Source organism: Chelonia mydas, chromosome 13, assembly GCF_015237465.2.
Source record: "Chelonia mydas isolate rCheMyd1 chromosome 13, rCheMyd1.pri.v2, whole genome shotgun sequence".
NCBI classification, from domain to species: domain Eukaryota; kingdom Metazoa; phylum Chordata; order Testudines; family Cheloniidae; genus Chelonia; species Chelonia mydas.
Window position 1 is genome coordinate 6,421,725 of NC_051253.2, and position 16,525 is coordinate 6,438,249.

Sequence of the window (16,525 nt, forward strand, 5' to 3'; positions counted from 1 at the left end):
AATCTCTTCTTGAACACCTGTTTGAATAGTTTCAGGAAATTCATTGGTGACTCAGGGTCACTATCCTGGCTAGTCATATTCCTGTCTCCATTCACAACACAACCCAGGACTGTTATCTTTTAATGCTTGTGTTTATCCTACTGTTCAAGTTATTAGGACATCCAGACCTTTATCTTTCTCCAATGACACTTTCTGACAGGATCAGCAGAAATTTTAGGAGGGATTAGCACTTGGATAGTCCCATTGATCTGAAAGTTAGGCCATGCATATTTTCCAATTTCAGACATGAGTTAAGTGTGAAAGTTCTCAGCTTTAGGCAAGATAGATTCACACTTCTAATATTACAAAATTAGAAATCACATGTTCACATAAATCAAGTATGAGCTTTTATGTAACAGGTAGCTATTATTACACACAGTTAGAGTCTTCTGATAATTTTGTCTATAATAGCCAGTAAGTGCATAAGTGATGATATCATCAACCAGAGCTGCTAAGAGCTTGTATTATCCATTTCATAGCAATAAAGCACTCTGGGAAAGTCATGAGACTTTTGCACTTCTTGAAGGCTTAAAGTCACTCAACCAAGACACATCACAATTTATGTCAATGCCAGTCAAAGTCATCAGAATGGCCAAGGGCTGATCCTGCTCATCACCTGAGCCTTGAAGACACTGAACACATTGCAAAATCAGGTCCTAAATGGGTTATGGAGACTAACAGTGGTTGCTCCAGCTGGGCTGAACCCTGCTGGTGGGGAATGGAGGGGGAAGCTTGCACTGCTGCTGCCTATAGTGAACCTGCCTTCTGGACATTTGGAGTTCAGTGTCCAGTGCTTGTCAATTTGGCACATTTCAGGAGCAGTCAATCACTCAAAAATAAACGCCTGTGAAAAAATACACCCGCTCCTTCAGTCTGGCGCCTAGGACACCGCCTGATGCTTCTTAATTTACCTTAATATGCAGTGGCTGTCAAGCTTGTTGTTTAACTTTAGAGAGTATTCAAAAGGAAAATATTAGTACAAGACACTCCAGAAAATTGTGTGTATTTTTGTGTGTGTTTGCACACTGTGGTTCATGATTGTACATTTCCTGGACAGCTACACTATGCGCATGAGCCTTAAGATACGTACTCCTCACTCTACACACAATTGCATACACTGTTTTAGTGACTTCTTTAGATGCCCTTTCAATACACATTGTAAAAGGAAATTTTCCTTGATCTTTTCTCCACCACATCACACGTGGTTTGTTGAAATGGAACAGTAACATCCATAATATTTTGCAGGTAGAAAAAAATAAAACAAAAAGGGGAACCTCCCACAAAAAAAGGGTGGCCGTAGGGACGGCTCAGAATTAGAGAACTCTCTCCTACTTTTGTCCCGAGATGTTTTCACATCATTTGAGAAATGCAACTGTTCCATGAAACCCTGGAACAGTCATTTAATATCAATACTCCATGGAACTTGGCAGCTGCACTGAATTACCACTTGGTCACACTGTCTAGTGAAATTGCAGCTGGAAATGTGTCTGCAATCATGCCAGCTTCTCATATTGCATGAGCTGAGATGTTCAGATGTCAGCTGGGACAGCTTGCTTTCTTGCCAGAATTAATCCCTCCTTTGGCACTCCCTCATACCCGCCCAAGGCCATGCCTTTGAAGGCACCTGTAGTGTTTTTAGTGGAATGTTGGAATGCAAATCTGTGAGTCGATAGAACCCTGTTTTAAGATGCACATCCGAAAGCATTCCAACGGGTCACTTAAAGTTCTCAGCCTCCAGGATATAAATTACATGAATTAGGAAATTAAATAATTGGATAATGGAGGTCTTTAATACCACTGTTCAAATAGAATTATGATCTGTGGTATAAATATTAAACTAACATGAATGTGGTCACTTAAACTGACAAAATCCAGGAAATTCTGAATTCAGGCTTTAGAGTAGCAGCCGTGTTAGTCTGTATCCTCAAAAAGAACAGGAATACTTGTGGCACCTTAGAGACTAACAAATTTATTAGAGCATAAGCTTTCTTGGGTTACAGCCCACTTCACTCTACCCTCACCTCATGCCTGGATAGTTCTGGATGCTGGAGGTGCAGATAGAGGGCAGTAGATAGCACTGATATACTCTGGAGCTTGGCAAATCACCTAACAACTCATCCATTCCTCCACTTACTCCTCAGTAAATTAATACTTAACTCACCTGCCGCTTGGGGGTTTTGCGAGGAGTGGAGAGGAAGGATAGTCCAGTGGTTAGAATGCTAATCTAGGGCTCAGGAGAACTGGGGTCCATTCCCTGTTCCACTCCAGTCTTCCTCGTCAACCTTGGTAAGTCATTGAGGCCCCGATTCTCAAAAGTATTTAGGCTCCTAACTTTGATTAAAATCAATGGAAGTTAGGAGCCGAAAAACCTTTGAGGATCTGGGCCTTAGTCCTCATCTGTAAAATAGGAGAACTACGGCTTCCTACCTTCCAGGGTTTTGTGAGGAGAAATACACTAAAGATGGTGAGGTGCTCAGATACTGTGGTGATGGAGTCATATGGCGTACCAGAGATGGATTGCGAATCTTCACTAATTAGTATTTGTAAAGAGGTTTTAGGTCCTCAGATAAAATGTGCTGGAGAAATGCTAAGTGTTAGGGTGGAATCTTCATCCCCCTGAAGCCAATAGCACAACTTCATGGACTGTAGTCCAGTCCAATCCAGTCCTTACCTCTTCCTGAATTTTTTTGACATCTTTCCCTTCAGGAATCTCTCTATTCCTGAGTTTAGTTTTTAGGGCGGAACCTACACTTTGTCACTACACATCTTCTCTGCCTGGCTCTGCTGTCCCATGTCCGGTGATTCTTGGAAGCTCAGTACTTTTATTTTTAAATTAATCCAATAACACTGTATAGGCCATGGCTCTGTGATGTATTCTGCATGTTGTGTTTTTAATCCTTGGTCTACTGGACCAGCATGATTATCCCTTTTACACCACATACCAATCTTTTACACAACAGCTGCAAGAGGTCTTTTAGAGCCATTAACATCGATAGTGTCAATGTGGATTTATGGAGCCTTTAATCTGCAGATCCATACCTGTGCAGTCACCTTGAATGCTCAAATCCTTCATGGAATTGCAGTGTGACCTTATCAAAAGTGTTATGCATTGACTGCTTTTCTAAGAGACATAGATTAGTCATTTTATACTCTCTCTCACACACACACACAAACACACACAGAGACAGAGCTTATTTTTAATTCTTCACAGAAAAAGAGGGGAGGAGAATCATAGAGACATAAGCCTTGTCATTCATTAGATATTTCTTTACACATATAGGCCCATTTTCTCCCCTGTGGCACAACTGATTTGCACTGCACATGAACACTGGACCTAATACAGGCGTGCCTGATTGACACATAAGAAGATCCTACAATGGCAAAGAGCCCACATGGCTGATATTGTAGGGGCCATGGCCAATGGAAAGAGAGTGTGGCTGGGACTTCCTTGTGTCCTGGCAATCCCTGGTGCCTGTATCAGTCCCTGTGGCCATTTGCATTTGAAGCAAGTTAGGTCAGCCTTCAGGTTGCTCTAACTTATTTAAGGACATTGGACCTGCGTACAGCTGCTCAAGAGAGAGGGAGTGCAAAGGTGATTAAAGCCACATTTGTGCTCCATCCCTCACCACCCTTCTTGAGTTGCACTGTGCACTCCCTAGCCATAACCGTGGATCTGGGCTAGGCAGCATATCCCACTTATAGCGAGCTCAGATATGGGAATAAGGCAAGATGATTGGGAAGGGCATAGGGAGCGAGAAGGGGGATACAGAGAAATTAAAGCAGAATGCAGGATTCTGTAGTCTCATAGGTGAGGGGGAGCTCTGTGAAAACCATGATCTCCCTATCTAGATTTCACTGTAGCCACAGCAATATGTTTGATGCAAAAGGTGTGAGAAAATCCATTACATAAAAAAGTCAGACCACATGCTGCTAAACATCTCTCTCCGCTCAATTACCTGAAATGCTGTTTTTCCATAGTTAGCAAGCTCACACGCCGCACCATGCCAGTCTGCTGGGCTACCACCTTTCACTGATTTCCAGTGCTAGGTTATGATCTTGCAAAGCACTCAGTGCTTCCTGCCTACTGCTGGGCATCTTCAACTCCCACTGACTTCCGCGAGAGTTGAGGGCTCTAAGCACTTTGTCACACCAGGTCCAAAGAGCATGAAAAATGGGGGGAAGAAAACAAAACCAGGGCCATGTTAGCTTACGAGAATAAAAAGAATAAAGAAAAAAAGTGTATGCAACCAGGACATTATCACTGCTTTAGGTTGTATCTTTAGTCCTTCTGTAACTTACAAATAGCTGAATCTATTTCCAAAAGATATTGAAATTATTTTTATAAAAGAGAAAACTGGTGATCCTGCCAGGAGTTCTGCATGGATGGACCTGTGCACCCACATGGAGCTCTTTGCAGGAAGGGGACCTATAACATCACTAGAAAAAAGTCCTCTGCTCACAGAAGAGGGATGGCCTGGGGAGTGGCTGTGCCATCTTAATCCCAATTGTGACACACTTAACACCAATCTGGTGGCACCATGTCTAGCAGAGAAAGTGCAATTCAATCTTGATTCCCAGTCAGTCCGGGACACAGTCAAAAAGCCACTTTTCCAAAACCCCCAAAAGGCCCTGCTTCCGAGATGAGACCTTGCATGCCAAATGATAGCCTGGATTGGAATGGCTTGACTGAGATATAGACCCCTGGGAGGAAAGCTTTGGAATGAGAACCTCAGTGGTAGCTGTGCTAGTGGGTATCATTCTGCTAAAGGGAATCTTACCAAACTCCAGCTTCACCGTATGAAGGAAGGCTCTAGTTTCACTGTACAAAGGGATGGTGAAGGATAATCTTGTGGCTACAGCACAGAACTAAAATCTGCTTTCCTGGGATTTATATTCCCAGATCTGTCCAGAATCCGTGTGTGACTTTGGGCCTGGATTTCCAAAAGTGGCCTCTATTGGCTGCCCAAGTTTAGAGACTGAAGGTGAAATCTTAGTCCCACTGAAGCTGATGGCAAAATGCCCATCAGTGTCAATGGACCTGGGATTGCAGACCTTGGGCCTGATTTTCCAAGGCGCTGTGCACCTATGGCTCCAGCTGAAGTCAACAAAAGCAGTGGATGTTCAGCAGCTCTGATCATCAGACCTCTGGTATATAGAGTTGGGCATCCAGACATTCAGGTATCCAACATCTGAGTCCACGTTTGAACATGTGGGCCCTAAATCTCTCTGGGCTACAGTTTCTTCCTTTGTGAAATGAGGGTGCTCGCACTTTCCTTCCTCACGGGGATGCTGTGAGGCTCAGGAGATTAATATTACGGAAGCATGGGGCAGTTTGTGGATGGAAGGCGCTATGGAAATGCAAAGTAGCACTGTCGGCAGCATCCCCACCATGTCCAAGGCTTCCCAAGGACTCAGAGGGAAAATGACAGATTTCACGCACTGGTTATGGCAAATTTCACAGATTGTGCAGGGTTGTTAGAGGATGATGTCAAAGCACAAATGTAATTTGTCTTGTTTTAAATGGGTCTAGTCATTAGATATGAAAAGAAACAGCATGAAACATTGAGCCCTGCTCTGACTGTGGCTTCTCTTTTCGGAGATGTATTCATGAGGGTGCAGAGGAGAGGAGAGCAGATTTTGGTTCCAATGGAAGATCTGCCAGAAGAGCCCAATCTGCTCAGGCTACAGTGGGGATGTCCTGAAGTCCTTGAGCAGGCAATATTCCTCCTACTGACTTCAATAAGAGATCTGGGCATGGCACAATTGTTGAATTGGGCTCATCTGTGTCAGATTTATAGAGTTTCAGGAAAGTTGGGGCATAGCGTCACTTCCAGACACACTAAATATAGCTTCCTGAGATAAGCAATAAAGGGGGGGCAGAGAGATTGGCAATACCTTTTATTTGCCTGCTGAAAATCAGCTCAAACAAGCACACTTTCTAGAGTCATGCACACATCAGGCCATGAAAAATGGAAGTACAATAAAACAATAGACACAGCACTAGGGGATAACAATACATCCAAAAGGAAAATTACATAAAAACAAAAAATGGATGTGGATTGGAGATCTCCTGGATGATAATAATAACAGGAGTAAATACACTACAGGAGAGGCACCTTCTTCTTCTCTCTATTATTTGTTGCAAAGGAGGTCTTTTTAGGATGTAGGAGAGCAAGTTGGGCCCTGCCTGGGGAAATCATGATCACATATTTCTATCAAACTGTGCTTGATGTAATAAGGGCTGATCTAGCATGGGTTCTGTGTGATGGTTTTAGCATGGTTAGGCCTTTGTAGGTTAGGTTCTGTCAGTTGGGGAATGATGTGAGCAACTTTCTATCAAAAAACATGTGTAAATCTATCTGGCAAGAAAAATGCTACCATGGGGCCAGTTGTGCCCCCAAGATCTGTATGTGGAGGGAATCCTAGGAGCTTGATTACTATGGTGAAGGGGGAGAGGGCATAGGAGAACTTAGGTTTATAGACAGGCCCTCCAAAGGAGGATCTCAACCCTCCTGTTTGGAAGGGGAGAGAGTTCAATTGCCTTTATACAATCATCCCTCCTTTCCTAGGATGCTGCAGAGGGCTCTCCCTAAGGTCATGATCTGTACAGGGATGTGGGAGAAATGGGCATCTCTGTGCTGGGTTGGGGTTACATACATCTCCTTTCCAGACCCATGGAGCTCCCCTGGATGGAAGTACAGCCTGGGCCTTATCACTTGGTCTGTGCCACATTCTTTGGACAAGGGATCCCCCTTGAAGGGGTGCAAGGAGGTCCCTGAGACAGCTGTGGCCAGAGAAGCAACCCTGAGAAGGACAATAGACAGTGGCTCAGAGTCATATTCCCTGATCATACAATCAGGGAGGAACTCCACTCCCTATCTGGTTTTCTTCTGCCTTAGGCTCCTGCAGAGGTTGTACTATGGAAAAGGATGACCCAGTCCACAATTCAGAAGACACATGACCTTAGAAAATCAATATTCATATTAAGAATCCTTCAAGCCACATCCTTAACTCCTCAATCAGGAAAAAAAATCATATTGACATCCCTCCTGAAATCTCACTGAACTTTTTGTCAAGCAGGAGTTCAGGAGGGGGATCATCTTTGGGAGCTGAAAACCCTGGACACGGAGAAGTTCAAACATTCTTCATTCTTGGGTGGTTTTAAAGGGTCTTTCTAAAGACCTGATCTGGCCCCTTTTAACTCAACAAGGGCTTTGCTATCGACTACAGTGGGAGCAGGAGCTGGTCTTTAGAATAAATAAGTCACACGCGCCCAATCCTACATACCCTTATTCACTCACAACCCAGTTCAGCAAGACACAAGCATGTGTCTGACTTTCAGCATGTGAATAGTCCCATAGACATCAATGAGATATTCCCATGCTTAAAGTTATGTGTCTTCCTAAACTGAAGTCTCAGGTAGTAGGCAATTGGACTAATCACGTGAGAGTAAGGACTACCTCAGTCAGGAAGGGTTTGCAGGATTAGGGTCTGGAAGTGTAACTATCTCCCCTCAAGAAATATTCACCGTCGTGTTGTCTTTTTACCCTTCTTAATAGCCTCTGGGGATTCAGTATGGTTTTCTGATGCGTAAAAAGGCCTGATTGATGCACAGTCGCCTTTCTGTCCTTTCTCAGTTTATTAAGATAAAACTGTAGGAGAAGAATCCTTTCTGTGGCAAGCTATTTATTATTTCAGTCCTGCTATGTTTTGCTATTTCTCCACCATGGGTCCTTTGTGTTATCATTTTGTTTGAAAATATTTGCACCCATGGAGTTTTCAAAAACAGGAGCTGACACAAAGAAAGTAGGAAACTGAAATAAATTACACAGAGGCGAGGTTCTTGTAGACACAGCAGCAGTCCAACCTTTTCCACTCTGTTGCCAGCTGATATCAGAGAATTTAACTCAAACCAGCATAATACCAGCCTGTTCCTGTTGTTTTTGAAGTAGCATTTTTCCATTCTGATGCCAGGGTGCCTGACCCAAAAGTGCAGCGTGAGACTTCTGTATTCGTGGTCTAAAGAATGTTCCTGCCGCACCCATAAAAATAAAACTAACCTTCAAACATTTCCAGCAAATATAAATACAGCAAAAGCTCCTTAAATCCAGAGCCTTCCAGGCGAGGTAATTTGGTGTTTTCTGTAGGCATATTCGTTTCAGCTGGAATAAAATGTGTTTCATTGTGTTAGACTGCATTAATTGGTGCATGTCAGATTATATTCAGTGAACAGGTCAAAAAACTGGTATCTTTCACTGAACCAATGGGCTTTGTGTCCATTTAGAGGTCTGACTTCTTGTTTTAGGTATTATAGACACTTTTTTCTTTGATTGTTTTTTTATTTCTTTCATGGCTGCTGATTTGAATAACAATAGTGAAGTTAATATGAGGTTTTCTCACCACTTTGGGCATAATCCTACTTTTCTTGAGTACAATCAAGGAATGCTTTAATGGGCCATTTGTTTCTTCAGCATCATGATGTCCCAGCTACCACCATATTCTGACATACTGCAACAAGTTCTCTTTTGCGTTTATTTAAAGGAAAAATGCAACTGATCATTCATGGTGCCAAAGTCACATTCTGTTCCCAGCGAAGCCAATGGCAATGCTCCTAATGACTTCAGGGGGAGAAGGAGAAGGTCCAGAGTGGTACACTAAACTTTGCTATTTAGCTTAACAGAAACTGGGGAGGTACCTCATTATGATCAAATGGGTCTTTCCCATCTCTTATTTGTGTGATATTATTATCCTGTTGTGTAGGTGCTTTGCAGCATGAAGCATGCCATCGAACATGGGGTGTATCTGGCCCACTCCTTGGGCTATGGTGGAGTGGAAGTTAGAGCAATGGCTCCCTCTCCTCCGGAGGCCCTCCCACAGAGACTGTGCTTGCAGTTGGCTTTTATGTGGGGTTGTGCAAAACCCAATATGAATTGTTGCACCTATCTCTGGGGATTTGCTCTGCCACTTGCTGTCTGGCCTATTCTGGAACTCAGGAGACCTCGGTTCTACTCATAGCTTGGCCGTTGACCTGCTGGATGCCCTTGCGCAAGTCATGTCACTGCTCTGTGCCTCAGTTTCCCCACCTGTAAAATGGGGATAAGGATACTGACCTCTTTTGTAAAGTATTTTGAGATCTATGGATGAAAAGCACTATATACGAGCTACGTATTATTATCTGTGACCAATGTTCCCTCTAATTTTTGACAGGCCGTGTGCACAACAAATTTCTTCTGTGCAAATTGTTGTGCTTCTGTGCAAACTGTTGTGTGCGCGGTGTTTCGCCGTGTGCGCAGGGTTTAGGATCTGTGTGCGAGTGCACACGCGCACAGCTTAGAGGGAACAGTGTCTGCGACATGTGTAAAGATATCTGGATAAGTTTACAGAGATCTAGAATATCTCAGAATGTAGCAGAGCATGTGCTTTGATTGAAGAACTTGGTGCAAGGTAAGATATGGCCCATTAAGTCCTCTCGACATCTAACTTCTACTTATTAATGATTCATATGTGATTTATGCCCAAAGCTAAAATACTAAAAATACTAAAATAAATCCATGAATGTGTGTGTACATTTTAAAATGAATTTTGCTGTGACTGTGTTACCCCCTTTTTTCTGTCACAAATATTCTAGTTAACGCGTTTGCTGGAAGAAACAGCAAAATAAAGACTAAATTTAAGACACCCGCCACCTGTTCTTAGAGAACTTGCAAAGAGAAAAGGAGGTGAAGCCGGCTCAGTAAATTCATTGCCCTGCACTATTTACGGAGCTCTGCTCACATATGATCGTATGCATGTGTGGTACATGCAGAAGGGGGGGGGTCTGTCCGTATATCCTCTGCTTCTGCGTGGGCGCTGGTGCCCCATGAGGAGTAGAAGTGTAGGGTGGGTTTTTGCAGCCGCCCAAGTTGGCTGCAAAGGCCTGATCCCAAACCCATTGACGTCAATGGCAAGGCTCCCACCGCCTGCAAAGATTCGGGATCAGAGCCTCTATCGGGCATTGCCTTTTTAAGATGTGGCCCCACACTCCCGCCCCCCTCCCCCGCAAGCCGTTCCCTGGAGGGGGCTCTTTCACTTGCTCCACGACCTCACGGCTGGGAGAGGCAGCTGCTCTCTCAGCCCGGCTGCTGGCAGAGACGGCGGAGGGGGCTGCCCAGCCCCTGGATGAGGCTGAAGGCAGTTGGACCCGGAGATGGTAGCGGGCAGATCCCAGTGAATCAGCCCCGCTTCTCGGTCTGGTGCTTTCGGCTTCAAGCGGCTGGAGGGACCCGCTGGGCTTGGGGAGGATGGGATGCTGCACCGGGCGCTGTACCTTGATTTTCCTCTGCACTTTACAGCTGGTGAGTAGCCGGTTCTTTCCTCGTGTCTCTTCCTCACGCCGGGACAATCAGCCGGGCTCCTAGCCACCCCAGTGGGGAAGCCCCTTCGCAGCCACACACCCCCCACCCCTTATCCACCGGGAGGGTGCAGATCCAGGGAAACTTTTACAGACCGCTCCAGCCCAGCTTGATCCGGGAGCCGAATCGACACGAGTTGGCACCGATTCTCTACACCCACAGGCGAAGTGTGTTTGTGTGTGTGTGGGGGGGGGGGGATTGTTGTGTCTGTCTGCGCCCGGATCAACCCTGCTTCTCAAACAGAAGGGGAGCAAGCAACTCATTTTGATTGAGCGACGAGGCACAAACCCGGGAGGGGGAAAGGGGGGGGGGGGGGCATCAGGCTCAGAACAAAAGATTCCCGGGATCTAACTCCACTCTCAGACTGCATTGTTAAGAAAATTAGGGATTCCCCGAACTTTGATAGGTATATTGAAAATTGAAGTCTCACGCAGCCGCTTTCGTAATAATTGTTTATTAGAATGATTCATTTTGTTACAGAATTGGGTCCCGTTTAACTTTCAGCCTTTCGATTTATATTTTGAAAGGAGTGGGGGAGTCCGGATGTAATCCGGAATTGCCAGTGACTCTTCTTTTCTGGGGTGACTTCATTATTTTATTTGTTTATTTAAAATGGGGGGGGGAACCTTTAAAAAAAAGTCTTGAACTTGTAAGGTCACCCTTCTTTAAAAAAAATTAAACCTGATGTTAAAAGTCGAGAATTCTCATAATGATCAGCAGCAATAGCAAAAAGTTGAAAAGTGCTGAAATAATCAAGATATCAAAGAGGCCAAAGGTACTAATATATAAGGCTGCAATGAAAGATTAATTTAATATGCACTTCTTCACTGATTGTATGTGTTCATGCATGTTTAAAACTACTTATTTAAAACATTCTCCTCATTAATTGTACAAATATATATAATCAGAAGCAAACTCCCTTAACGTCTGAAATACTGGTTTTCATACATCATGGCTTTCTGTTACATCTGCATACATGTCAATGTTGAACTGTGATAAACAAAGGTCTGGTTGTTTTATGATTGTCTGTGCATCTAGCTTGTATCTGGAGGTTCCCCATGTCAATTGCTAATAGGCTCCAGGGTTTCTCTTGCCTTAAAAAGGAAATGCCATTCCTTTATTACATTGGGAAGTGCATTTTTTCAAAATTTGTTTTATTTTGGAGCATAATCTCTAGATCTTGTTGAGGAAAGGAGCCAGTTGATTTTAAACTCCGTAGTAAATTAGTGCCACTGAGTACTCTATCTAAACCTGTGTTTTGGAATTGTTTACCGTAACTGTAATTTATTTTCCCTGAAGGGACAGTTCTGTGGAGGAAAGAATCTCTCATTTAGCAGAAACTGGAAGCTGCTAGTTTTTAAAACCTAAACCATTGGTCTAAAATTTGGGTGCGGAGAGTGAAGTTTAGGCTATTCATTGTGACTAGCCTAACCAAGAGATATAAGATTTGACTTGTGGATAAATAAAACAAGGAATGAGGTTCTGTTGTTTGAATGAAGCATATTACTAGACACGTTTTATGATGATAATGACAGCAGTGAGTATTTAGTCTTTTGGGGTGTGTGTTCTTCCCTGTAATTTTTCACCCATTCCATACAGAAGAAAGAGACTGTAACCATGTTAACATTTGAATAAATTAGTGTTTGAACACCTAATTGTCTCTTAAATCCAGCAGTGTATCGGCCTGCTTTAAAAAAAAAAACAACGGCTGGTGCTGCTCTTATTTTTGACAAGCGTGGGAGTTTTCTGGTATCCAGGATACTGGAACAAAGAACCCTGAGCATTTTTTTTCCTTAGGACCCTCCTCCTTGCAAAAAAGAAGCAGCTTCTTTGCCCATTCTTAAGCAGGTTTGGATGCCTCTGTCTTGGTGATTGCCCATGGTACTTGCCTTGGTAAATTGGTAGAGATGAAAAATGTAAAGTATGGGGAGGAAATTCCTGAAGCTCTGTCCTGATCATAGAATCATAGAATATCAGGGTTGGAAGGGACCTCACGAGGTCATCTACTCCAACCCCCTGCTCAAAGCAGGATGAGCGTGTGGTCATGAGTTGTTGGCTAAACTCCCAGTAAGTTACTGGGGGAAGTGTGAGACCTTTTCCTGCTACATTTCCAGCTCTCCTTGTGTGTAAATTGTCACCTCATTTATACAGCAATATAGCTAAGTGAGCTGCAATAGAATGAGATACTGTACATAATGGAATCAATTAATACAAAAACCAGAAGCGATCAGACCATCATCATTAATAAATTATAAAGATGTGAACTTTCTTTGATCGTTGCATGTCCCTGTTCTATTTCACTTGCTATTTTGATCTCTCTTTATTCTTCCTTTAGTACTTCCAGACACTGTGCTTCCCACAACAAAAGTCCTGGGGTGAAATCCTGGCTCTACCGAAGTCAATGAGAGTTTTGCCATTGACATCAGTGGGGTAAGAATTTCACCCCTGGTACTTCAAACCTTAATTGAATGCTTTTATACTACTTTGTTTGGAAACTGCATATTCTATTATATATTTCTCTAGTGCAATAACTGACTTTATTGGGAGTTTTTATAAATAATAAATACAAGAAAAGCAAGAGTTCAATTTGCAGTGGCTTGTGGAAGTCCTATTACTGCTTATGTGCAAGTAAGTTGGATAACTGCCAGTTGTGGATGGAAGTGTTCACAGATCCTGAAATGTTCAAAAATTATAGCACAAATGTATGCCTGAAAAAATAAAATATCTTAGTATATTAATCATTGTTCTTTGTTGTTCTCCTGATTAAAAATGTTTGTCAGCCAACTGGACAGCAGAAGCAACAACATGTGAATTAGGTGATCAGCTACACCACATGAATACCAAATAGATCACCAGCAATGCACAGGCTGCAAACTCTTTGTTTAAATTATATAGAGCAAGCTAATGAATATGTTTGAAGAGAATCAGGATTGAGTCTCAGCTGATTCGCTGATCAGAAAGAAGCTACATTTGTAATGAATAATTTGACTAACTCTAATCTTAAACTGTCGTCCACCTGAAGGCTCCAAATTAAGGTTTTGCTCCTTCGTGGCTCTGTGCTGGTGAGCATAGTGAAAGAAAGAGCTCTTCTCGTGCTCTTCTTCCCTGCCACCCCTATGCATGCAGCAGGGCAAGGTAGCACCACTGGTCATGATCCAGCGTGGCCTTCAATGGAACTTAAGCACAAGCTTAACGGTAAGCACATGTGTGTTGCTAAATCAGGACCATAGTGCATAGAAGAGAATTGTATGAAGTGGGCTCAGCTAACATGCAGCCTGCCCCCCCACATTCCTAAGGGGGAACCCATATTCAGTAGGTTGACAGCTAGCTATTAATACACCTACCCTGTAATACATTTGTGCCCTGGACACAGAGCATAGTTACTCCCACAGCATGGTGCCCCAGACCTGCCAGCAGAAAACCACAAGGCAGTATCTTTGGTCTCCATCACTGTGCCTGTCAAGGGAGGAGTTGGTTCTAGGACTGGCAATCTGTCCTTTTAATTCACACTGTAAGGGCCCAGTAGTGTGAATTAAGGATGGATGGACACAACTGGTTTTATTGTCTTTACATCACTTTAACTCAGAAACTGATGTTACCTGAATGGACTCCCCCTCCCTCCCCCATGAATCTTTGTTGAAATAAGAATATTAGAGAAAGCTTAAGCAAAACCTAAACAGGTTGTATCTTTTCTCAGTGAGGGAGTGGTACCTGGACTCCATCCCTGTTAAGTGTGTTAGAGAAATGTGCAGTATAGAAATTAATGATAGAAAAGATTTCTAGTGCAGGATTTCACAATCTATGTAGAATACTGCAGAGTGCATCACTCTGGACCCCCAAAATATTGTGGGATTGGTGGGTCCCAGCAAGAAACCATGGACAGTTGCTAGGTTCCAGACAGGAAACATTTTAATAACTGGTGATCCAGTCCTTCCTTCCTGCCAGTAAGCAGATTGTTCACAATCGTATATTTCTTAGAGTAATAAGTGATTGTGTGTACTGAAGGTGCCATCTGAATTTATTTCAACCAGACCAGGCATGGAAAAATTCCCTCCCTCCCCATAATCCATCCCAATAAATTAAATAATTGTTGTTTAAATTCAGTCCATGGGTTGGGAGTATGGATACCAAGCATAAACCTGGAGGCAATTTTACAGATACATTTAGAACCCCTTCTTCTCAGAGGCTCTATATGGAAAAAATGACAAACATTTCATATTAACAGTGAGAGAGGAGCCCACTCAGAATTTCTACTCACAGAAACAAACCAAAAGTAATGATATCCATGTATTTATTTCTTCTCTCTGTCTCTCTCCCCCCTCTCACCCCCTTTTCTGACAATGTCTTTTTAATGTCTTACAGAAGTGGGTGATCAATTCTGGAAACTATCTGAAATTAGTATAGATCCTTCTCTAGCTACCTTCTCTAATGACTAACATGGCCATGTCATCTTGATCTAGCAGAAAGTTGATAAACTAAAACACTGGACAATTTTTAAAAAGGTACATAGGCCTTTGGGATTGCACGGGGTATAAATCAGAACAGAATATGGCCAAAAATGAATGAACATATAAAATATGTAAAGTTTATAAAATGTATAAACTTCCCACTCCATTCCCTACATTAAAGGTAGCAACAGACCTGGATACTGATTTTAGATCCACCCACTCTCAATCTCCAATAGGGGCAAAATTTGGATTCACATACCGGTCCCAACTTTGCAGCTGGCTCTTGGCCCCTCTTTATATATTGAGCTGAACCAAGCACCCCAAAACTTTGGGGAAGTTCATACCAGCCTGTCAGTTGTAATCCATATGCTTCTTGGGGCAGGAACTATCTCTCTGATGTCCTACAGTCCCAAGCACACTGTCTGCACTGAATAGCAATCAAATATTAGACTCTGCCTGGCCTCTGCATGATTGGGGTTAGGGAGAGGGTATAAGGAGCCTTCCCCTGCACTTTGCATAGCCTGGTTAAGAGCCAAGCAGAAGTACATTCCCTGAACTTTTGGAAGTGCAGGGATTGCTCCCTCGATATTCTCTGGGGGTGCCCAGCATGCCAAAGTTGTGTGGGAGGAGGCGGCAGGGACATTCTCACCTTTGCCCTCCCAGACCAGCCCATGGAGCAGAGACGGCACTGCTGGGAGAGTTAGATACATCCCCTGAAGAGGTACTGTATGCTGCCTGAGGCTCCGCCAGGGTGGTGTCGTAGAATCATAGACGTGTAGGATTGGAAGGGATGGTTTCACACAGTCGCTAATGCTGTGCTGTGCCTAACTGACAGATTTGAACTCAGAGTAGTTAAAACAAAAGCAGGTGCCCAAGTCAGCAGTGCGCCCACTTCTTATCATACTGATCAGAATCATCTCACTGTTACCTTGTGCTCCCCCATCTTTTGATCACCTTCATCTGTTGTCTCTCATCTTATACTTAGATTGTAAATGCTTCAAAGCAGGGGCTGTCTTCTTGTTATGTTTGTACAGCTCCTAGCACAATGGGGCCCTGGTCCCCATCTGTGGTCCTGAAGCACTGCCACAAATTATACAATAAGTATAATAGCCCTATTAAACAGAAGCTGTTTCCTGAGTGCGAGTGCCGGGCAAAGTAAAGTTAAGGCTGTTGCAATAACGGGCTTGGTGTAAAAATTTTCACTGAAACTGGTCTTTGGTGGAAAACTGAGGTTTTGACTAAATGAATGTCACCATGGAAAGTGTTTGCTTTCCATGGACAATTTTGAGTTTTCATCAAAATCCCAAAAACGTTTTGGCTGAAAATGTGTCCAGTTTTAGTTGGTTTGCTTTTTGACAAAAAGGTCAAAATTTTCTGTGGAGAAAAGCACAGTTCTCCAAGCAGTTCTCGTCAGTAATGATTCAGACAGGGCGTTCCACTGCAAAGCGGGAGAGCAGCACAAGGGCAGCGTTTCTTGTACAAGATTTGGTATTTCAAAGGTGCTTGCATCCAGCGTTCACACTGCTCAGACAATCCAGATTCATACTTTCCATTGTGGCAGTAGATTGCCAGCGACTCGCAGGAATCCTGTGCTTTTGTGTTCTCTGAACCAACCCATTCCGAGGTTTCAGACCATGACTGAAATCT

At 43.3% G+C, this 16,525-nt stretch overlaps 1 protein-coding gene across 3 annotated transcripts in view; it reads left to right on the forward strand.

Annotated features, from left to right (window-relative positions):
• The first annotated feature begins 9,910 nt into the window (after positions 1–9,910).
• NKAIN4 (sodium/potassium transporting ATPase interacting 4) overlaps positions 9,911–16,525 on the forward strand; it is an 84,457-nt gene continuing 77,842 nt past the window's right edge. Inside the window, exon 1 of one of the 3 annotated variants that reach the window (XM_007059813.4) lies at positions 9,911–10,373. In XM_007059813.4, coding sequence (XP_007059875.1) covers positions 10,320–10,373 — 54 coding nt within the window. In that variant the 5' untranslated portion in view covers positions 9,911–10,319. The remainder of the gene's footprint in view (positions 10,374–16,525) is intronic. The other 2 variants (XM_037915695.2, XM_037915694.2) reach the window with 2 other exon arrangements.